At 42.6% G+C, this 24,304-nt stretch overlaps 1 protein-coding gene across 4 annotated transcripts in view; it reads left to right on the top strand.

Annotated features, from left to right (window-relative positions):
* Positions 1 to 24,304, top strand: part of DCLRE1C (DNA cross-link repair 1C) — a 54,861-nt gene that overhangs the window by 19,810 nt on the left and 10,747 nt on the right. For 3 of the 4 annotated variants that reach the window (XM_032622103.1, XM_032622100.1, XM_032622104.1), the window contains 8 exons: positions 582 to 641; positions 2,685 to 2,740; positions 3,298 to 3,399; positions 3,823 to 3,895; positions 4,041 to 4,181; positions 7,997 to 8,098; positions 19,391 to 19,527; positions 20,058 to 20,112. In XM_032622103.1, coding sequence (XP_032477994.1) covers positions 2,739 to 2,740; positions 3,298 to 3,399; positions 3,823 to 3,895; positions 4,041 to 4,181; positions 7,997 to 8,098; positions 19,391 to 19,527; positions 20,058 to 20,112 — 612 coding nt within the window. In that variant the 5' untranslated portion in view covers positions 582 to 641; positions 2,685 to 2,738. The remainder of the gene's footprint in view (positions 1 to 581; positions 642 to 2,684; positions 2,741 to 3,297; positions 3,400 to 3,822; positions 3,896 to 4,040; positions 4,182 to 7,996; positions 8,099 to 19,390; positions 19,528 to 20,057; positions 20,113 to 24,304) is intronic. The other variant, XM_032622102.1, reaches the window with a different exon arrangement.

Below are 24,304 nucleotides of genomic sequence, written 5' to 3' on the forward strand. Positions count from 1 at the left end.
ATGCAGTGTGTTTATTCCAGAAATGCAAGGATATTTTCACACCTGAATTTCAGTCACTGTAAATCTTATGACATCAGTGGGCTAAAAAGGTGGGAAATTCTGTTTATTCATCAGCTACTTACTGGATGCCTCTCTGTGCTCCTCACTCTTCTAGTAAAATGTGCACGTACACTCCGACCTTTTCATAGCAGCTCAAATCTGTGAATTAGGCCAACACACCATGGACTGATGGCAGACTGTGTTCTGCAGCAGAAAACCTAAACACATAGAATACATGGGGAGGTGAAGGGAGGAAAATTGAATTCATAGATGTAGAACTGCTGTGTCTGAGGATGTGGAAGTTTATAAGGCGTTCAATCCATATTGCCACATCAACTTCAGGAAAGGTACTGTATTAGCTTTATCGTGTTTTGGGGCTGTTAAACCATTATTATAGTGAAATCAGAAATTGTTCCACAGAGAGTCTGTAACGTCTCTTAGTTCCCTTTCTGTGTTTGAGATGGCAAAGGCATATAAAGCCACGAAAACCCATGAAAATGTATAATGCAATGTATACGTGACCTCTTATTTTATTTTAATAGATATCCATTGAAATTGAAACTCCTACCCAGATATCTTTAGTCGATGAAGCGTCAGGCGAGGTAACTAAATATTAAATACTGTGTTTTTAAAAATTATTATTATCTCAGCATTAAATGATTGTTTATCTTTCTCCTTGATTTGATTGCTCATGTAACCAGGAACAAAATTTATAGTAAATGAGTGAGTTTGTAGGGAAAAAACGTTTGTGATGTATTTATTTTCTGCATCCGAAGGACTGGACCATGTGGGAACTGCTTCTGTTTAGTATCACATGCTAACTGTAGGAGCTCCATAGAAATGATGTTACCATACAGTGTGATTGTCACATTTATTAAGTTTATTATAATGTTCAGGATATAAAACCGTGCTTGATGTTTTTGCAGCAAATTTATGTATATTGTGATTTTCTTTTCTGAATCATTTTCGTATTCAAGAAAAAGACATCGTCCAAGTGGATCCAATTTATTTTTTTGTCCTTAAATTTAGAGGCAGGTACTTTTGTGTTGTGCATTTATCTTTTTTAATAGTAAGTGGGAGTACCAGCCCACCTTTTCTGTATTTATTTATTTTTATCTCATAATTATACCTAGGGCTAGGCGGTGTTTTCCTATCTTATGGCAAATCTAGTTAATATTTGTTCCGTAGCCCCATTAGAACCTGCTCTGTGGACACGTTTAACTCTGAAGGGTGTCCTTGGTGGTGTGACTGTGATGGGACAGGGGCTGACATTTCACATGTCCTCCCTGGAGGAGATCAGGCATTGGAGTACTTCTAGACTTACTGTCCTGAGGGAGGGGAAGGGGATGGCCTGAACCTTCCTAAATACCATCCTGAGCTCGGTTAGCTGACACTTTTGGGGATATGCTGTCAGTGCCCGGTGGCCTGTAATGTGTGTTGGTGAAAGGCTTTCTCAGAATCGGGCACTGGGCGGCAGGTAGCTCTTGGTGAGCTGAGTCCAGCCACCCCGCTCTTGTCCTTTCCATTTCTGCTCTCCCACTGAGACTTGTGTGTCTCCAGCTCCAACCAGCGAGAAAGCCCCTTCTAAAGGGCCTTTGGAACGAACGATGTCAGACATCCAGGGGGAGTTACCATGGTCGAGTGGGGAGCTGACGCATCCAGAGCTCTGCCCCACCACGTACTGAGCCCCGAGAGGCTGTAGTGCCCATGAGGCTCCGCCTAACAGGACAGTACAGCGTGCTGCATGGTGACTTGGGACCAGGCTGCATCAGACTTTTTTTTTTTTTAACTGTCCATGCGGCTTGCAGGAACCTAGTACCCTGACCAGGGATTGAACCCGTGCTCCCTGCAGTGGAAGCGTGGAGTTCTAACCACTTGACTGCCAGGGAATTCCTTTTTATTTTTATTTTTTTAAATAACAGCTTTATTGAGACATAATTCACATACCGTACCATTCACCCCAGTTAAAGTACACTATTCAGTGGCTTTTAGTGTATTCACAGAGTTGTGTATCCATCACCACAATCAATTTCAGAATATTTTCATTGCCCAGAAAGAAATACGGGACCCTGTTTCTCCCTCCCCCCAGCTCCTGGCCACTGCTAGTCTAGTGTAAGTCTCTATGGATTTGCCCATTCTGGACATCGTATTTAAATGGACTCATGCAGTATGCGGTCTTTCGTGACTTCTCTCACTTTGCATAATGCTTTCAGTGTTTATCCATGGTGTAGGATGTATCAGTTCTTCATTTCTTTTTTTGGCCAAAGAATATTCCATCGTATGGCTAGACCACATTTTGCCGGTTCAATCGTCAGCCAATAGACACTTTGGCTGCTTCTACTCTGGCTAGTGTGAATAATGCTGCGGTGAACGTTCGCATTTTGTGTGGACCTAAGTTTTCGCGTCTCTCGCGTGTATACCCAAGAGTGGAATTGCTGTGTCACACTGTGACTCTACGTTTAACCATTTGTTTGTGGGTGAGGATTCCGCTTGTTTCCAGGGTTTGGAGAGTGGGGAAATGAGGAGAAAGGTACACCACGTTCTTGGGAAGTAGTTGTGTGTGTTGTATTCAGGAGGGCTTTGTTTAGCTGGGTCCTAATGATAACTTGTATGATTATTATTTTCTTCTTTTATTTTCTTTTTAGAAGGAAGAGATTGTTGTGACTCTCTTACCAGCTGGTCATTGCCCAGGATCAGTTATGTAAGGGGGCTCATCTATTTTGCCCGTTTATTTTATGTAGATATGTATTATATTTGTAGAAATAAACTTGTAGGGTCTAGAAAATAACCTGTACAGGGAGGTTCGAGTCTTATGATGGCAATTCCTGTAATCTTTGCTTCCAAATTGAACTTGGGGGACTGAGGTGCAGGTCACGTTCGAAACGTGGCTTTCTTACAATGGAAGTCTTCAGTAGCAGTCTTTCCACTGGCTTTGCATTTTCCCATCACATGGATTTTGCCAAGTGCTTCCTGCAGCTCATTTTTCTCATGAGCAGGGATGATCTCAGTACACAGTGGAAGGTGCTGATGTATTTCAGAGGACATTTCTTGCAAACTCAGCGATATCTCCATCATGTTATTATTTTCCCCCTTTGGGAAAAGGTGCAGCTGAGTGCCTGGTGTGGTTTAGTGCTGTGGAAGTCCATTATCATAGCGGCTGTGCTTGGCAGGCAACATGGGCTGTGGGTTTAGTATATATTTGCTTTCTTAGGATTTTGTCTGAGACTTAGAAGTCACTGAGGTCTGTACCCTTTGCAGGTTTTTATTTCAGGGCAACAATGGGACCGTCTTGTACACGGGAGACTTCAGATTGGCAAAAGGAGAAGCTGCCCGAATGGAGCTTCTGCACTCCGGGGGCAGGTACTCTGGGCTTTACGTAATTCTTGAATGTTAAGGCTGCACTGTTTTAAAGGTTTTATTGTTCTCCCCCCTCCCCCCAAATATGAGCCTTTGTTTCTATTAGAAATCTAACTCGATTATAATAATATTTGTAACAGTAAAGCAAACTTTTCCTCTTGAAACGAGGTAATGGTGACATTCCGTGTGCTGACTGCGGTAGTAGTTACGTGAATTGGTCACAATTCTGAACCACATATGCAAAACCTGTGTTATTTTGTTATATGGAAATCATTTCCTGACAAAGTTGTTAATAAAAAAAAAATTCCAAATGGAACATCCATTTGGATGTCTTAGATTTTCTCTCTCTAACGAAGAGTTTAGATTTTATCCATATTTTATTTCCCATGAGGTGAGTCACACCCCTTGTTTCATTTTTGTTTTCAGAGTGAAAGACATCCAGAGTGTGTACTTAGACACGACTTTCTGCGATCCGAAATATTACCAAATTCCTAGTCGGGTACGTCTCCCTGGAGCACGGCCCGCATTTCTTAGAGGGAAGCTTGTGAGATTACAGATCGCATGGTGATTGTCTCCATTTGCGTGAATATCTGGGAATCCTGAGAATGGAAAAGCGTTAACTGCCTTTGAACCTTCCTGCCCAGGAGGAGTGTCTGCACGGGATCCTGGAGCTGGTTCGCAGCTGGATCACGCGGAGTCCATACCACGTAGTGTGGCTGAGCTGCAAGGCCGCCTACGGGTACGAGTATCTCTTCACCAACCTCAGCGAGGAGTTCGGAGTCCAGGTGCCTGACGGCTCTTTCTTTCCTCTTGGTCCTGTCCATCCTCCCAACTCTGCCTTTTCCCTCCTTCCCCCTTTCCCCCCAAAGCACCCCCCGCCAGACTGGAAACCGTGACAGCGTTTGTCGTCTTTGTTTATTCGCTTCCTCTTGGGAGGAATTGACAGTGGGAAGAGCCCTTTGGTGAAAAGTCCCCTAAAGGAAGTAGTTTTTCAAAACTGTGGGTCATGAAATAAATTCAGTGTTTGTGACCAGCAATGAGAATAAAATTGAACTAGGAAATATCTGAGTGTATTGCCTACAGTCAGAATAAACATTGTCTTGTGAAAATTTATGTGGGGAATCAGACACGTACATATCTAGATCTTCCTCAACTTAACCACAGGGCTACGGCCCAATAAATGCATCGTAAGTTGAAAATCTCATTGAGTCAAAATGTATTTAAATACCCCTGACCCACTGAACACCATAGCTTAGCCTCAGCTACCTTAAACCTGCTCAGACTTGAGGACACGGGGAGGGGGAAGGGGAAGCTGGGACGAAGTGAGAGAGTGGCATGGACATATATGCACTACCAAATGTAAAATAGACAACTAGTGGGAAGCAGCCACATAGCACAGGGAGATCAGCTCGGTGCTTTGTGACCACCTAGAGGGGTGGGATAGGGAGGGTGGGAGGGAGACGCAAGAGGGAAGGGGATATGGGGATATATGTATACATAGAGCTGATTCACTTTGTTGTACAGCAGAAACTAACGCGACATTGTAACGTAATTACACTCCAATAAAGATGTAAAAAAAAAAGTGCTCACAGCACTTGGATTAGTCTACAGTTGGGCAAAATCACGTAACGCAAAGCCTATCTTACAGTAACGTGGGGAGTGTCTCGTGTAATTTATTGAGTGCTGTAGTGAAAGTGAAAACCAGAATGGTTGCCTGGGTCCAGAACAGTGGTCGGTGTGTGGACGGTGGCCGTTCACCCGCGTGATCACGTGGCTCACTGGGGCGGCAGCTTGCTGCGGTGCTGACCAGCATCACGAGAGAGGATCATACCGCCAGCTCAGGAAAAGATCGTAACTCAAAATCCGAAGTCCGTTTTCTACTGGATGCATATTGGTTTCTCACCATCGCAAAGCTGAATAATCCTGGGTCGAGCATCCCAAGTTGGGACCGTCTGTACATACATGCTGCGTATGCATCCTCGGTTGCCATGGAAACATATTTCTTACTGGGGGTCATGGCCAGAAGTGTGTGAAGAACACTGTCCTGAGGCACTGAGCCCCCTCCCCATGGACGATTCACATCAGGTCAGGCTGGGAGCCAGTGTTCACCCGTCCCTTCCAGGTGGCTCGATGCTGGGCTCTCAGGACCCCGGGCAGCCGGGTGAGCATGCCAAGTGCTTCCTGCAGCGCCCACTTCCCATGAGAGGAGATGGAGTTTTGGTGGCGACTCTGGACAAAACGAAACGCTGGAACGAGTCGGACATTTAAATTCTACTTCATTCATCAACTTTTACTATCTATCCCCCAGCTAACAGACTTGTGCTAAGAACTTAACACTTATATACAACGTAATTTAGTAAAACTGAAAAGATTTAGTGCTTCTGCATTTGCAATTTTAAAAATTCCTCCCTCCCTCCCTAAGCCCTTACTTCCTAAGCCATTCTTTCCTTAATTTCTTCCTTCCTTAAGTTTTTGTGTCCAAATGTTTTTGGTGTAAAGCTGCCGATTCTCCATTTTGGGAAGGACTTGCTTTCATTCTGAGATTGTCGTTCTTATGTTTTTTGGTGTTCAAACGGTCCTTTAAATTAAAATCACAGTGGTGATAGGTTGTGTGTGTGCACACATTTTACTATTTGCTTTTTTTTTTTTCTCACGTCCTCTCTTGGCAAAATATAAAGGTAGCAACCACTTACGAGTCCCAAATTTGTTTTGTGAATTTTAGTGGTGTGTGAAATCGAAAAGACTGGAAGCTCCTCCAGCTCTGAGGCCTCATAGGGAGAAACCCTGGGCTGAGGAGGGGTCCAGGGATGGAGGTGGGGGAAGAGAAAGCAGGCCTTAGGAAGGTGACCCTGGAGGCACCCCAGAGTGAGCCCTCTTTCAAGTCTCTTAATCCCTCTGTAGGGGTTAGAAACAATTCTAGAGAAGGAATTTTAAAAGGGAGAACAGTGAGGTTTTTTAATTTAAAAATTTATTTATTTATGTCCATGCTGGGCAGCATGCGGGATCTTTGTTCCCCGACCAGGGATCGAACCTGCGCCCCCTTGCAGTGGAAGCGTGGAGTCTTAACCACTGGACCACCAGGGAAGGCCCTGGTGAGGTCTTTTGATAGAGGGACCTAAGAGATGATTTATGGCAACCTTTTCAAGCATCTTCATTTTTGTGAGGATGAAAGTTTCTCCCTGTTTCTCTGTACATCTCAGAATTTGCCGCTTTTATATCCTTCTTAGGCCAGAAAAGTCAATTCCTTGTTACTTCTTGTTACTCATTAGTAAACAGGTAGTGAGAGGAATAAGGATAAGTTACAGGATATCACAGGATAAGTAAGAAGTCATGCTCGGGTTCTTTTTTAATTTATTTATTTACTTTTGGATCTGTTGGGTCTTCGTTGCTGCACGCGGGCTTTCTCTAGTTGCGGCGAGCGGGAGCTGCTCTTTGTTGCCGTGCACAGGCTTCTCATTGCGGTGGTTTCTCTTGTTGCAGAGCACAGGCTCTAGGTGCGTGGGCTTCAGTAGTTGCAGTACGCAGGCTCAGTAGTTGTGGCTCACGGGCTCTAGGTGCGCGGGCTTCAGTAGTTGTGGCGCACGGGCTTAGTTGCTCTGCGGCATGTGGCATCTTCCAGGACCAGGGCTCGAACCTGTGTCCCCTGCATTGGCAGGCGGATTCTTAACCACTCCTCCACCAGGGAAGTCTCATGCTCGGGTTCTTGCTATAGCTGTCTTGGTATTAATTACCACAGCGATTTAACATTATTCTAAAGTGTTTTGTTATTCAGACTTCAAAATGAGCATACTTTTTTGAGGAGTGCTATTTCATTATCCTTGTATTAATTTAAGTACTTGCTGTTTACTCAAAACTACCCAGAAAACGATTCAAGTAAAACCGACATGTGGGTTTTAACAATTTAAAACGTATTCGCTTTAAAATTCTAAAGGTGGCTGAGGTTTGTTTTGTTTTGTTTTGCTTTTTTGCATCTGCCCTCCTCCTTTTCATCCAATAACAAGGTGTGTGGAAAGGGAGGACCTGGGTCTCCACTTCCTCGTCCCACTGGCCTCCCTCTCCCCCAGCTGCCCGTATGCAGCGTGTTGTGTGTGTCTTCATGAGCAAGTGATTCATTTGTTTAGTATTTTATTTTATTTATTTTTTGGCTGTGCCTCATGGCTTGCGGGATCTTAGTTCCCTGACCAGGGATCAAACCCGGGCCCCGGCAGTGAAAATGCCAAGTCCTAACCACTGGACCGCCAGGGAATTCCATGAGCAAGTGATTCTTGATTGTTCTCTGCAGTACACCCCATATTTAGAATAAAGCTTGACATAGAGCAGGTGCACAATAAATGTGAATCGAATGACTCTTGATGGATCGATCCAATGAAATCCACCAGCCGAGTCGCCAGACTTCATTACCACCCACAACGGGTGGTAACGCAGACTGCTGGAAATGGGATCTCAGCGTCCTGCGTTGAAATAGCTGAAAACTAGGCTTCGAAGAAGAAGAAAGACTTAGTTTTAACTGGATGATTTGCCCTTGCCTAATTACCCTTAACACTTTATTTACAGGAAATACAATTCCAATAATGTGCTTTATTTGTATTGTTTTCCTCAGGTTCACGTGAATAAATTAGACATGTTTCGAAACATGCCTGACATTCTTCATCATCTCACAACAGACCGTGACACTCAGATCCATGCGTGTCGGCATCCAAAGGTATGTGGTGAAGTGTTTCTCTTATTGTTTGTGTGATCCATGAAAAACAGAATTTTAGGTCCAGAAGGAATCTCAAATTCCATTTTGTTGGCTCTTCAGTTTACAAACGTAAAAACTGAGGCTGAGATCTTGTTCGTAGATCAATGTCATGCAACTACACATCACTGTATTCCATTACCGTAAACTTCCTAATTAGGAAACAGACACAGATGTTCAGTACTTTTAATTTTTTTTTACATCTTTATTGGAGTATAATTGCTTCACAATGGTATGTTAGTTTCTGCTTTATAACAAAGTGAATCAGTTATACATATACATATGTTCCCATATCTCTTCCCTCTTGCGTCTCCCTCCCTCCCACCCTCCCTATCCCACCCCTCTAGGTGGTCACAAAGCACCGAGCTGATCTCCCTGTGCTATGTACCTGCTTCCCACTAGCTATCTATTTTACGCTTGGTAGTGTATATATGTCCATGCCACTCTCTTGCTTTGTCACAGCTTACCCTTCCCCCTCCCCATATCCTCAAGTCCATTCTCTAGTAGGTCTGTGTCTTTATTCCTGTTTTACCCCTAGGTTCTTCATGACATTTTTTTCCCTTAAATTCCATATATATGTGTTAGCATACGGTATTTGTCTTTCTCTTTCTGACTTACTTCACTCTGTATGACAGACTCTAGGTCCATCCACCTCATTACAAATAGCTCAATTTCGTTTCTTTTTATGGCTGAGTAATATTCCATTGTATATATGTGCCACATCTTCTTTATCCATTCATCTGATAATGGACACTTAGGTTGTTTCCATCTCTGGGCTATTCTAAATAGAGCTGCAATGAACATTTTGGTACATGACTCTTTTTGAATTATGGTTTTCTCAGGGTATATGCCCAGTAGTGGGATTGCTGGGTCATATGGTAGTTCTATTTGTAGTTGTTTAAGGAACCTCCATACTGCTCTCCATAGTGGCTGTACCAATTCACATTCCCACCAGCAGTGCAAGAGTGTTCCCTTTTCTCCACACCCTCTCCAGCATTTATTGTTTCTAGATTTTTTGATGATGGCCATTCTGACTGGTGTGAGATGATATCTCATTGTAGTTTTGATTTGCATTTCTCTAATGATTAATGATGTTGAGCATTCTTTCATATGTTTGTTGGCAGTCTGTATATCTTCTTTGGAGGAATGTCTATTTAGGTCTTCTGCCCATTTTTGGATTGGGTTGTTTGTTTTTTTGTTATTGAGCTGCATGAGCTGCTTATCAATTTTGGAGATTAATCCTTTGTCAGTTGCTTCATTTGCAAATATTTTCTCCCATTCTGAGGGTTGTCTTTTGGTCTTGTTTATGGTTTCCTTTGCTGTGCAAAAGCTTTGAAGTTTCATTAGGTCCCATTTGTTTATTTTTGTTTTTATTTCCATTTCTCTAGGAGGTGGGTCAAAAAGGATCTTGCTATGATATATGTCATAGAGTGTTCTGCCTATGTTTTCCTCTAAGAGTTTGATAGTTTCTAGCCTTACATTTAATTCTTTAATCCATTTTGAGCTTATTTTTGTGTATGGTGTTAGGGAGTGATCTAATCTCATACTTTTACATGTACCTGTCCAGTTTTCCCAGCACCACTTATTCAAGAGGCTGTCCTTTCTCCACTGTACATTCCTGCCTCCTTTATCAAAGATAAGGTGACCATATGTGTGTGGGTTTATCTCTGGGCTTTCTATCCTGTTCCATTGATCTCTCTTTCTGTTTTTGTGCCAGTACCATACTGTCTTGATTACTATAGCTTTGTAGTATAGTCTGAAGTCAGGGAGCCTGATTCCTCCAGCTCCGTTTTTCTTTCTCAAGATTGCTTTGGCTATTCGGGATCTTTTGTGTTTCCATACAAATTGTGAAATTTTTTGTTCTAGTTCTGTGAAAAATGCCAGTGGTAGTGTGATAGGGATTGCATTGAATCTGTAGATTGCTTTGGGTAGTAGAGTCATTTTCACAATGTTGATTCTTCCAATCCAAGAACATGGTATATCTCTCCATCTATTTGTATCATCTTTAATTTCTTTCATCGGTGTCTTATAATTTTCTGCATACAGGTCTTTTGTCTCCTTAGGTAGGTTTATTCCTAGATATTTTATTCTTTTTGTTGCAGTGGTAAATGGGAGTGTTTTCTTGATTTCACTTTCAGATTTTTCATCATTAGTGTATAGGAATGCAAGAGATTTCTGTGCATTAATTTTGTATCCTGCTACTTTACCAAATTCATTGATTAGCTCTAGTAGTTTTCTGCTAGCATCTTTAGGATTCTCTATGTATAGTATCATGTCATCTGTAAACAGTGACAGCTTTACTTCTTCTTTTCCAATTTGGATTCCTTTTATTTACTTTTCTTCTCTGATTGCTGTGGCTAAATCTTCCAAAACTATGTTGAATAAGAGTGGTGAGAGTGGGCAACCTTGTCTTCTTCCTGATCTTAATGGAAATGCTTTCAGTTTTTCACCATTGAGGATGATGTTGGCTGTGGGTTTGTCATATATGGCCTTTATTATGTTGAGGAAAGTTCCCTCTATGCCTACTTTCTGGAGGGTTTTTATCATAAATGGGTGTTGAATTTTGTCAAAGCTTTCTCTGCATCTATTGAGATGATCATATGGTTTTTCTCCTTCAGTTTGTTAATATGGTGTATCACGTTGATTGATTTGCGTATATTGAAGAATCCTTGCATTCCTGGAATAAACCCCACTTGATCATGGTGTATGATCCATTTAATGTGCTGTTGGATTCTGTTTGCTAGTATTTTGTTGAGGATTTTTGCATCTATGTTCATCAGTGATATTGGCCTGTAGTTTTCTTTCTTTGTGACATCCTTGTCTGGTTTTGGTATCAGGGTGATGGTGGCCTCGTAGAATGAGTTTGGGAGTGTTCCTCCCTCTGCTATATTTTGGAAGAGTTTGAGAAGGATAGGTGCTACCTCTTCTCTAAAAGTTTGATAGAATTCTCCTGTGAAGCCATCTGGTCCTGGGCTTTTGTTTGTTGGCAGATTTTTAATCACAGTTTCAATTTCCGTGCTTGTGATTGGTCTGTTCATATTTTCTATTTTTCCTGATTCAGTCTTGGCAGATTGTGCATTTCTAAGAATTTGTCCATTTCTTCCAGGTTGTCCGTTTTATTGGCATAGAGTTGCTTGTAGTAATCTCTCATGATCTTTTGTATTTCTGCAATGTCAGTTGTTACTTCTCCTTTTTCATTTCTAAGTCTATTGATTTGAGTCTTCTCCCTTTTTTCTTGATGAGTCTGGCTAATGGTTTATCAATTTTCCTTATCTTCTCAAAGAACCCGCTTTTAGTTTTATTGATCTTTGCTATCGTTTCCTTCATTTCTTTTTCATTTATTTCTGATCTGATTTTTATGATTTCTTTCCTTCTGCTAACTTTGGGGGTTTTTTGTTCTTCTTTCTCTAATTGCTTTAGGTGCAAGTTTAGGTTGTTTATTCGAGATGTTTCCTGTTTCTTAAGGTAGGATTGTATTGCTATAAACTTCCCTCTTAGAACTGCTTTTGCTGCATCCCATAGGTTTTGGGTCATCGTGTCTCCATTGTCATTTGTTTCTAGGTATTTTTTTAATTTCCTGTTTGATTTCTTCAGTGATCACTTCGTTATTAAGGAGTGTATTGTTTAGCCTCCATGTGTTTGTATTTTTTACAGATCTTTTCCTGTAATTGATATCTAGTCTCATAGCGTTGTGGTCAGAAAAGATACTTGATACAATTTCAGTTTTCTTAAATTTACCAAGGCTTGATTTGTGACCCAAGATATGATCTATTCTGGAGAATTTTCCATGAGCACTTGAGGAAAATGTGTATTCTGTTGTTTTTGGATGGAATGTCCTGTAAATATCAATTAAGTCCATCTTGTTTAATGTATCATTTAAAGCTTGTGTTTCCTTATTTATTTTCATTTTGGAAGATCTGTCCATTGGTGAAGGTGGGGTGTTAAAGTCCCCTACTATGAATGTGTTACCGTCGATTTCCCCTTCTATGGCTGTTAGTATTTGCCTTATGTATCGAGGTGCTCCTATGTTGGGTGCATAAATATTTACAATTGTTATATCTTCTTGGATCGATCCCTTGATCATTATGTAATGTCCTTCTTTGTCTCTTCTAATAGTCTTTATTTTAAAGTCTATTTTGTCTGATATGAGAATTGCTACTCCAGCTTTCTTTTGGTTTCCATTTGCATGGAATATCTTTTTCCATCCCCTTACTTTCAGTCTGTATGTGTCTCTAGGTCTGAAGTGGGTCTTTTGTAGAGAGCAAATATATGGGTCTAGTTTTTGTATCCATTCAGCCAATCTGTGTCTTTTGGTGGGAGCATTTAGCCCATTTACATTTAAGGTAATTATCGATATGTATGTTCCTATTCCCATTTTCTTAATTGTTTTGGGATCGTTATTGTAGGTCTTTATCTTCTCTTGTGTTTCTTGCCTAGAGAAGTTCCTTTAGCATTTGTTGTAAAGCTGGTTTGGTGGTGCTGAACTCTCTCAGCTTTTGCTTGTCTGTAAAGGTTTTAATTTCTTCATCATATCTGAATGAGATCCTTGCTGGGTAGAGTAATCTTGGTTGCAGGTTTTTCTCCTTCATCACTTTAAATATGTCTTGCCAGTCCCTTCTGGCTTGCAGAGTTTCTGCTGAAAGATCAGCTGTTAACCTTATGGGGATTCCCTTGTGTATTATTTGTTGTTTTTTCCCTTGCTACTTTTTTTTTTTTTTTTTTTTGTGGTACGTGGGCCTCTCACTGTTGTGGCCTCTCCCGTTGCGGAGCACAGGCTCCGGACGCGCAGGCTCAGCAGCCACGGCTCACAGGCCCAGCCGCTCTGCGGCATGTGGGATCCTCCCGGACCGGGGCACGAACCCGTGTCCCCTGCATCGGCAGGCGGACTCTCAACCACTGCGCCACCAGGGAAGCCCTCCCTTGCTACTTTTAACATGTTTTCTTTGTATTTAATTTTTGACAGTTTGATTAATATGTGTCTTGGCATATTTCTCCTTGGATTTATCCTGTATGGGACTCTCTGTGCTTCCTGGACTTGATTAAGTATTTCCTTTCCCATATTAGGGAAGTTTTCAACTCTAATCTCTTCAAATATTTTCTCAGTCCCTTTCTTTTTCTCTTCTTCTTCTGGAACCCCTATACTTCGAATATTGGTGCATTTAATGTTGTTCCAGAGGCCTCTGAGACTGTCCTCAGTTCTTTTCATTCTTTTTCCTTTGTTCTGCTCTGCAGTAGTTATTTCCACTATTTTATCTTCCATGTCACTTATCCGTTCTTCTGCCTCAGTTATTCTACTATTGATCCCATCTAGAGTATTTTTAATTTCATTTATTGTGTTGTTCATCGTTGCTTGTTTCATCTTTAGTTCTTCTAGGTCCTTGTTAAATGTTTCTTGCATTTTCTCTATTCTATTTTCAAGATTTTGGATCATCTTTACTATCATTATTCTGAATTCTTTTTCAGGTAGACTGCCTATTTCCTCTTCGTTTGTTAGGTCTGGTGGGTTTTTATCTTGCTTCTTCATCTGCTGTGTGTTTTTCTGTCTTCTCATTTTGCTTATCTTACTGTGTTTGGGGTCTCCTTTTTTGCAGGCTGCAGCTTTGTAGTTCCTGTTGTTTTTGGTGTCTGCCCCCAGTAGCTAAAGTTGGTTCAGTGGGTTGTGTAGGCTTCCTGGTGGAGGGGACTAGTACCTGTGTTTTGGTGGATGAGGCTGGATCTTGTCTTTCTGGTGGGCAGGTGCACGTCTGGTGGTGTGTTTTGGTGTGTCTGTGGACTTATTATGATTTTAGGCAGCCTCTGCTAATGGGTGGGGTTGTGTTCCTGTCTTGCTAGTTGTTTGGCATAGGGTGTCCAGCACTGTAGCTTGCTGGTTGTTGAGTGAAGCTGGGTGCTGGTGTTGAGATGGAGATCTCTGGGAGATTTTTGCTGTTTGATGTTATGTGGTGCTGGGAGGTCTCTTGTGGACCAGTATTCTGAAGTTGGCTCTCCCAACTCAGAGGCACAGCACTGACTCCTGGCTGCAGCACCAAGAGCCTTTCATCCCCATGGCTCAGAATAAAAGGGGAAAGAAAGAAAGAAAGAGAGAGAGACAGAGAGAGAGAGAGAGAGAGAGGGAGGGAGGGAGGGAGGAAGGTAGGAAGGAAGGAGATAAAATAATATAATATAAAGATAGAATACAGTTATTAAAAGAAAAAATAATTATTAAGAAAAAAAAATTTTTAAAGAAAAAAAATAAAAGACGGATGGATAGAACCCAAGGACAAATGTTGGAAGCAAAGCTATACAGACAAAATCTCACACAGAAACACACACACTCACAAAAAGAGGAAAAGGGGAAAAAATCATAAATCTTGCTCTCGAAGCCCACCTCCTCAATTTGGGATGAGTCGTTTTCTATTCAGGTATTCCACAGATGCAGGTACCTCAAATTGATTGTGGAGCTTTAATCCGCTGCCCCTGAGGCTGCTGGGAGAGATTTCCCTTTCTCTTCTTTGTTCGCACAGCTCCCGGGGTTCAGGTTTGGATTGGGCCCCGCCTCTGCGTGTAGGTCACCGGAGGGCATCAGTTCTTCGCTCAGACAGGACTGGGTTAAAGGAGCTGCTGATACAGGGGCTCTGGCTCACTCAGGCCGGGGGGGAGGGAGGGGCATGGAGTGCGGGGCGGGCCTGCGGCGGCGCCAGAGGCCGGCGTGACGTTGCACCAGCCTGAGGCGCACCGTGCGTTCTCCGGGGGAAGTTGTCCCTGGATCCTGGGACGCTGGTAGTGGCGGGCTGCACAGGCTCCCCGGAAGGGAGGTGTGGATAGTGACCTGTGCTCGCACACTGGCTTCTTGGTGGCGGCAGCAGCAGCCTTAGCATTTCATGCCTGTCTCTTGGGACCGCCCTGTTAGCCGTGGCTTGCGCCTGTCTCTGGAGCTCCTTTAAGCAGCGCTCTTAATCCCCTCTCCTCACACAGCAGGAAACAAAGAGGGAAGAAAAAGTCTCTTGCCTCTTCGGCAGCTCCAGACTTTTCCCGGACTCCCTCCCGGCCAGCCGTGGTGCACTAATCCCCTGTAGGCTGTGTTCACGCCGCCTACCCCAGTCCTCTCCCTGTGCTCAGACTGAAGCCCGAGCCTCAGCTCCCAGCCCCAACCACCCCAGCGGGTGAGCAGACAAGCCTCTCGGGCTGGTGAGTGCCGATTGGCACCGATCCTCTGTGCGGGAATCTCTCTGCTTTGCCCCCGCACCCCCATTGCTGCGCTCTCCTCCGCGGCTCCGAAGCTTCCCCCCTCCGCCACCCGCAGTCTCCGCCCGCAAAGGGGCTTCTAGTGTGTGGAAACCGTTCTTCCTTCACGGCTCCCTACCACTGGTGCAGGTCCCATCCCTATCCTTTTGTCTCTGTTTATTCTTTTGCCCTACCCAGGTACGTGGGGGGTTTCTTGCCTTTTGGGAGGTCTGAGGTCTCCTGCCAGCGTTCAGTAGGTGTTCTGTAGGAGTTGTCCCATGTGTAGATGTATTTCTGGTGTATCTCTATTACAAAGGGTAGGTTTTTTGGGGTTTTTTTCTGTTCCATTTCCTGAGACACAATGGGTCTTCAACTGTGGCATGAGGATCACAGGGTTTGGTGTCCTTTCTTTCTTGGCTTAAGGCTTTTGTTCCTGCTAGTGTTGGAGGGTCTCCTGCAGAGGTGGGGGTGGGGGTGGGGGCTGTGGCTCACCGTGGGGCAAGGACACTGGCAGCAGACGTTGTGGGAAGTATTCCTTGGCATGAGCCCTCCCAGAGTCTCAGTACTTTTAATTATTAATGAAATATATTTATACAATTGATACGTGTTTATTTGTAATGACTTATGTAATGAACAGTTTATTTGTAAGGAAATTAGTAACATGTTAGAGCTTATAATTTAAGAAAAGAATCACAACCCGTTGTGATTTACTTTTTTAAAAAATAAATTTATTTATTTATTTATTTTTGGGTGCCTTAGGTCTTCGTTGCTGCGCAGGCTTTCTCTAGTTGCGTCGAGTGGGGGGCTTCTCTTCCTTGCAAGGCGCAGGCTTCTCATTGCAGTGGCTTCTCTTGTTGTGGAGCACAGGCTCTAGGTGTGCGGGCTTCAGTAGTTGTGGCACGTGGGCTCAGTAGTTGTGGCTCACAGGCTCCAGAACACAGGCTCAGTATTTGTGGCTCACAGGCTTAGTTGTTCCACGGCATGTGGGATCTTCCCGGACCAGGGCTTGAACCTGTGTCCCCTGCATTGGCAGGCAGATTCTTAACCACTGTGCCACCAGAAAAGCCCGTGATTTACTTCTGAGACTCATGACACGTGCGCATTTATAAACTTTATTTTCCTTCTCCTCATTTGAGATAAATATCTAGATATAACTTTGCTTTGAATTTTGAAATAGTTACATGTATTGCTGGTCCAATTTCAAATGAATGTTTTTAGTGTCTTTGAAACTCACTGGTAATTGGTTTTCTGATGCCACCATAGAACTCTCTTCTCTTATTACCTGCCAGGTGTTAAATTTTAAATTGGCCTTTAACATTTCCATTTTAATTTATATTGTCATTCAATGTCACTGCTACTAATTAGTCATCTTCACATGTAGGGGTATGTGTAATCCTAATTGTTCTCTAAATCTTTAATCTTAGCATTCATATGCTGAGTAATTTTTATTTTAGTAAACAGTGCATTTATACATTTAGATAATCAGTGTAACAGTAATATTAGGGCTTCCCTGGTGGTGCAGTGGTTGGGAATCCGCCTGCTAATGCAGGGGACACGGGTTCGAGCCCTGGTCCAGGAAGATCTCACATGCCGTGGAGCACCTAAACCCGTGCGCCACAACTACTGAGCCCGTGCGCCCCAACTATTGAGGCTTGCATGCCTAGAGCCCATGCTCTGCAACAAGAGAGGCCGCCGCAATGAGAAGCCCGTGCACCGCAACGGAGAGTAGCCACCGCTTGACGCAACTGGAGAAAGCCTGCGCACAGCAACAAAGACCCAACACTGCCAAAAATAAAAATAAATAAAATAAATAAATTAAAAAGAAAACAGTGATACTAGCTCCATCAGCCAAAATCCTAAAGTAAACTTGCTCAGCACTAAAGGAAAGCAAAATTTAAAAACAACAACAACAAAAAACGATTCTTATCCATAGTGTGGAAGATTCTATTTCAGACCACTGCAGGAGAGCTACTAGGTAAGAAATTACTTTTGATGATTGGTCAGCTGCATACTATAACTTGCACCATGAAGTTATTTCATCATCCTGTTTGTATATGTACACACACACATACACATGCAGTGAATTAGTGGATGGATAAAAACAATGTAGATACAAAGTAGAAACTGTTTTGTCCTTTTTCTTTTGGACTTGTAGTCTTTGCCCCTACCATGCCCCGTAAATATTTTAATTGGCAGATTTCTTTTTGGTCTAAATTTTCTCACAAACCACAAAGTAGCTTAACTCACCCCCTGTCATTTCCCACATGGCTACTCGCCTCGAAACACGACTTCTAGCAGCTTAAGGTATGTGTCTCAGGTCACATAGCCTTAAAAATATTCCACAGAGCAGCCTGCACAGCCCTGGAGCACTCTCACCCACAGCCTCGTGAGAAACAGCACCAAAAGTGCTCCAGTGATATTTGATTTGGATGGAGTGTTCATGGTTTCGAAGGATTCCTATCTAAATGTAATGTCTTTGGGAAAATAGTCCCATTGGTTTTCAACCTTTTAAAAACACATGTTACTTTCCTCTCCAACTTTATTTCGATAAATTTTAAAGCAGGGCTTCCCTGGTGGCGCAGTGGTTGGGAGTCCGCCTGCCGATGCAGGGGACGCGGGTTCGTGCCCCGGTCTGGGAAGATCCTACATGCCGCGGAGCGGCTGGGCCCGTGAGCCATGGCCGCTGAGCCTGCGCGTCCGGAGCCTGTGCTCCTCAACGGGAGAGGCCACGACAGTGAGAGGCCCGCGTGCCGCAAAAAAAAAAAAAAAAAAATTTAAAGCAGTAAATTTGTTAGACTAGTACAAAGAACACCATGTACTCTTTTGTTTTAAATTGAAGTGTAGTTGATGTACAATGTTATATGTTACAGTTGTAAATGTAGTGATTCAGTTTTTAAAGGCTGTATTCCATTTATAGCTACTATAAAATATTGGCTCTATTCCGTGTGTTGTACCATATATCCTTGTAGCTCATTTTAAACCTAAGAGTTTGTACCTCTTAGTCCCATGCCCTTATTTGCCCCTCCCCCTTCCCTCTCCCCACTGATAACCACTAGTTTCTTCTCTATATCTGTGAGTTTTGTTATATTCACTAGTTTGTTGTATTTTTTAGATTCTACGTATATCATACAGTATTTGTCTTTCTCTGTCTGACTTATTTCACTTAGCATAATACCCTACAAGTCCATCCATGTTGTTGCAGATGGCAAAATTTTATTCTTTTTTATGGCTGAGTAGTAGTTCATTGTATATATTTTTATACACCACATCTTCTTTATTCATTCGTTGATGGACACTTAAGTTGATTCCATATCTTGGCAGTTGTAAATAATGCTGCTATGAACATTGGGGTGCATGTATCTTTTCAAATTAGTGTTTCTGTTTTTTTTTTCTGGATATATACCCGGGTGTGGAATCACTGGGTCATACAAACACTGCGTCTTCTTCCTCTGGCTTCCCGTGTGTTAACACCATCACGTCTGCTCCCTGACGTACTCTGTGTCTGTCTCTGTGTAACTAGCACCCCCACCCCCCAATCCACTTGAGAGTCAGTTGCAGATGCCATGACACTTTGCCGTAAACAAGGACGTTCTCCTGCACGACCACAGTACAGGTCCCACACTCAGGAAGTTTAGCATTGATACGACCCTACTGGATGTGATGGAGTCCATATTCAAATTTCCCTAGTTGTCCCCATCATGTCCTTTATGGCTTGTGGAGGGAAGAGCAGGGCCTCCTGTTCTTAATACAGTCATCCAGGATTTTATTAAGAATCATCTTTTGCATTTGCTCAGGCCTCTTCAGTTTCTTTTCATGTAGATCAAGTCTCAAACCTTTTGCTTTTCTTTCATCACACTGACATATTTGAAGAGTTCAGGTCAGTTGTTTTGTGGAACATTCCTCAATTTGGGCTTACCTGTTTCCTCATGTCTATATATATATATATATTTTCATGTCTGAAAACTCATCTACATTTGTTTTTGAGACCCTGCCTACAAACAGATTTGTTGAAAATATTAAACTGCTTTACTATATTTTTAAAATCTTTTTTAGGCAGAGGAATATTTTCAGTGGAATAAGTTACCCTGTGGCGTTACCTCCAAAAATAGAATTCCACTCCACACAATCAGCATTAAGCCATCCACTATGTGGTTTGGAGAAAGAGCCAGAAAAACCAATGTCATCGTGAGGTAAGCAAGCAGTGTCTTTCGAGAGAAGCCTTGCCTTGAGGTAAATCGATAGTTGAAATGCAATCTAGCCTAAGCCTAAGAAGAGGATATATTATAATTGTGGAAAATAACTTCTGAAATTTAAACTCTATTTAAACTAAAGAGATGCAGCTTTCAAAGCTGTCTATTGGCTAATACCATTAGCCAGTATTTCCTGGGGTCTACTTGAGTTAGACAGATGAGAGGGTTAGAGACAGGGCGTCTTGCTTGGCAGGGAGTTAGGAACTGACGTTGTATGAAGTAGAAGCCTTTGGTGGAGTAGAGGAGTCCCATACTGATCACCACGTTTTAGCAAATTTCCTTAACGTTGGCCATTCAGAATGTCTACAAAAATTTACATTTCTGGAAAGAGTTCCCCCTTGTCCCAGGAAGAAATTCTTTTTGGTAAGGTGATTTCATACTGCAGGAGCCTGAATAAGAAGACTTGAAATTTAGAACTTAGCTTAGTTTTGATAAGTGACCTTTAATTTTGTGTTTTCATCTCACTTTAGGACTGGAGAGAGTTCGTACAGAGCCTGCTTTTCTTTTCACTCCTCCTACAGTGAGGTAAGAGGACCTCATATACTCCCCTTCGTGGCTTCTGCGGGCATCTCTTTTTCTACCGCTTAAGACTGGTTGTGGCTTTTCCTAAAGAAATTTAGGGAAGACATCTCAGTGGATGAGCTGTGTTACTAAGTCTAAAGGAAATTGCTGTCATCACTTGTTTTCAGCCTAAACATTGAAGAAAACATACGATTAAGGTTTTCTTTCCAACTTGCTTTCTAAATGTATTTTAAATTCCCCACTTCAGTTCTGTTCATGTGTCATAAAAAATCGTAAATCTGACTGTTTAGCACTTGGAACTGTATTCAGTGTCTTGTGATGACCTATAATGGAAAAGAATCTGAAGCTGTACACCTGAAACTAACACAATATTGTAAATCAACTATAGTTTAATAAATAAAATTAAAAAGCAAACAAGCAAAACATAAAAAGCTTCCCCAAGGAAGTAATAGTTAAGAAGATAAAAGAAGATACTCCAACATTATACAAGCCAGGGAATATAGCCAGTATTCTATAATAACTATATGGGGAGTATAACCTTTCAAAGTTGTAAATCACTGCATTGTATACCTGTAACCTACATATAATATTGTACATCAACTATACTTCAGTAAGAAAAAAAGAAGATTGAAAAAAAAAGAATGGTAAATCTTATTTGAAGGAGTACTACAGATAAAATCTCATTATTGGTAGCCTTAGGGTACTGTGGAGATTCTTGGCCTCTTCCAAAGTTTGATTGTACTGAAAAGCCGTTTAAAAAATTGTCCTGAATATTCAGCAATGAGGAAGAACAAAGGTGACTGAGGTGTAGACTCTGTCCTTAGGACATAGTATAGTAGAATTATTCAGTTGAAGAGGGCTTAAAATGGTATTGTTATGGTATTTTGTTTTTGGCTGTGCCACACGAAATGCGGGATCTTAGTTCCCCGACCAGGGACCGAACCCGTGACCCCTGCAGTGGAAGCTGAGAGTCCTAACCACTGGACCGCCAGGAAAGTCCCCGTTATGGTACTTTTTATATAGGAAATTGACATACTAGAATGGGAACCTGACATATGTAATTTATTTGCAGAATCCTCATGCATTTCCAAAGTAAATGCTAGCATCTTTCAAGTGAAGGGATTCAGTAATTTCATGTATTGGAGAAAAAGCAGTATAAAAGCTGGCTTTTTATGACACTTTAAGTCATACATAATTTTAGTTTTGCCCTTTCTGCGCTTAACGCACTTCCCTGATAGCGATTATTTTTGCATTGGGGGTGCATGGATATGGCTCTGCAGCCGTGAGCATAGGCATGGTGACGATTTGAACAGGTGGGTTCTTGCAGAGCTCCAGGTAGCAGCATTTTTAAAAAATCTTTTTATTTTTATTTATTTATTTTTTTTTTTTGTGGTACTCGGGCCTCTCATTGCTGTGGCCTCTCCCGTTGCGGAGCGCAGGCTCCGGATGCGCAGACTCAGCGGCCATGGCTCACGGGCCCAGCCGCTCCGCGGCATGTGGGATCTTCCCGGACCGGGGCACGAACCCGCGTCCCCTGCATCGGCAGGCGGACTCCCAACCACTGCGCCACCAGGGAAGCCCCCCCAAAAAAATCTTTTTATTGAAGTATGGTTGGTTTACAATGTTGTTAGTTTCTAGTGTACAGTAAAGTGACTCAGTTATATATATATATATATATATATTTATCTACATTCTTTTTCAGATTCTTTTCCCTTATAGGTTATTACAAAATATTGAATATAGTTCCCTGTGCCATACAGTAGGTCCTTGTTGTTTGTCTATTTTCTATATAGTAGTGTGTGTATCTGTTAATCCTGAACTCCTAACTTATCCCTCCCCTGCCCCCTTTCCCCTTTGGTAACCGTAAGTTTGTTTTCTATGTCTGTAAATAAGTTCATTTGTATCACTTTTTAGATTTCACATATAAGTGATATAATACTTGGCTTTTTCTGACTTTTCACTTAGTATGATCATCTCTAGGTCCGCCCATGTTGCTGCAAATGGCATTATTTCGTTCTTTTTTATGGCTGAGTAATATCCCATTGTATATATGTACCACATCTTCTTTATCCATTCGTCTGTCGATGGACACTTAGGTTGCTTCCATGTCTTGGCGATTGTAAATTGTGCTGCAGTGAACATTGGGGTCAGGTAGCGGCATTCTTTTCAAGTCAGCCAGAAAACTGTAAATGATTATTTGGTATCAAAGTATCCCAGTGACATCTCTCTTCAATAGCTGGGCTTAGCTTCCAGGTGCAAATGGATTATTTGAGAGTAGCCTGGAAGTAATTCACCTGGATGGTATAATTTAGTTAACGTTTTCTTTATCAGTTTATCCTGACTTTTAGGTTGTTGTCAAAGCCCCTTCCTGGTGATTTGCCCTGGGCTAGGCATCTGGCCCAGCATCACTGTTGCTCAACCTTCCTCTTACCCCTCAGCATCCTTTTCTGTCTCAGCCACAGGGAGGGCTTCTAATTGGGGAAAACTTTTCAATCATAACTGCTCTTATTTCTCTTCTTCAGTATAGTTAGCAGCCAAGTTGGGAAGCACAGCCTTCCCGGGATTCTATAAAGTTAGCTCCCAATGGGGAGGCATCTCCCTGCTGCTTGGGTAGAGGGCTGGAGCGGCTGACCTGCTTCCTCTCTTCCCTCTCTCCTCGGGTGACAGCAGTTATCCTGCTTGTGGCGGGGTTACCCTGAGCTCTGGTTACTCATCTTCTCTCACTGTGTCCAGTGAGAAGAGAGAGGCTTTCCGGAAAACTGCTTTAATTAATACGCCTATATCTTGTGTATAGAACACGCTGAGCTATATTTTAAAATGTAAATAGTAGGGGGCATTTCCCAGCGGTCCAGTAGTTAGAACTCCGCGCGTCCACTGCAGGGGGCAGGGGTTCCATCCCTGGTCAGGGAAGGAAGATCCCGCATGCCGTGTGGCGAGACCCAAAAAAAAAAGGAAAACAAATGTGAATAGATTTAAAGATCATTTCCTTTTTTTTTTTTTTCCCCAAGTACGGTTGATCCTCATTATTTGCGGATTCCTCATTTACAAATCTGCCTGCTCACTGACATTTGTTTGAATCCCCACATCAGCGCGAGTGGCGCTCTGTGGTCATTTGCAGACGTGCACAGCAGGGCCGCAAAAGATTTGAGTCGCACGACACGCACATGGTGGCCTCCTGCCTTCTTGTTTCAGCTCCCGGGCTGTAAACGAGTGTCCTCTTTGCCGTCTTTTTACTGCTGCGTTTTCCATATTTGTGTGCTTTTTGGGGTGATTTTGCCGTTTGAAACAGCCTCCAAGTGTAGCGCTGAAGTGCTCTCAAGTGTTCCTAAGCTCCAGGAAGGCCGAGATGTGCCCTGCTGAGGCGGTGCCTGTGTCGGATAAGTTCTCTTCAGGCGTGAGCTGCAGCGCCACTGGCTATGAGCTCAGTGTTCATGGATCAACGGTGTATTCTACGGACGATAGCTTTAAAGAGAAGCACACATAAAAGAACGTTGTGTACTTGATCGGTTGACAAAGCGCTGTGACTGGAGGTTCAGGGAAACACTGTTTATTTCCCACAGGAACAGTGGTCTACTGTCTGCGGTGGCTTATGGAGTGGAACTACTGCACAGAACCAGAACGGACTGTGTTAATGGGTAGTTTTAAGGCAGGCATCTGAAGAAAGGGCATCGGTGTGGACCAGTGGGAGAGGATGCCCTCTCCTGGGTATCTCTTGTCTCCTTGTGGCCACTTCATCTCTGAGTAGGGGCCGTTTCTGGTGTGGGTCTGACCGGACTCTCTTCATTCTTATTCCCTTCAAAAGCCTCAGATTTCTACCAGCCTCGACTCTGGATTGATTATGCAAATCATATAGGTTGTGGGCAAGGTAAATAATGGCTTCTTTTTGCATGCCTACTCTGAAAGTACAAAGGAAATTGTTTATGAGAAGTATCCAAAGAATGTATCTGTTCCTGTCTTTCCCCTTTGTCTTAAGGTTCCCATTTTATTTGAATATAGATTTATTAATAATTCCTGGGTTCCCTACCTCTTTTGACTTGGTGCTTTATTTGAAAAAGTTGGGTGCTACTAATTACTTTGTGTCTCTGTCTCCCCATTTGCAGAAGGGAATAAAAATCTTTGTGTTGTCATTACCAACTTTGTAATAGACAGTTTTATTGAATGTTCAACTATGTGCCAGGTACCAGGGCTAAGCACT

This window comes from Phocoena sinus, chromosome 2 (genome assembly GCF_008692025.1).
Source record: "Phocoena sinus isolate mPhoSin1 chromosome 2, mPhoSin1.pri, whole genome shotgun sequence".
Taxonomy (NCBI): domain Eukaryota; kingdom Metazoa; phylum Chordata; class Mammalia; order Artiodactyla; family Phocoenidae; genus Phocoena; species Phocoena sinus.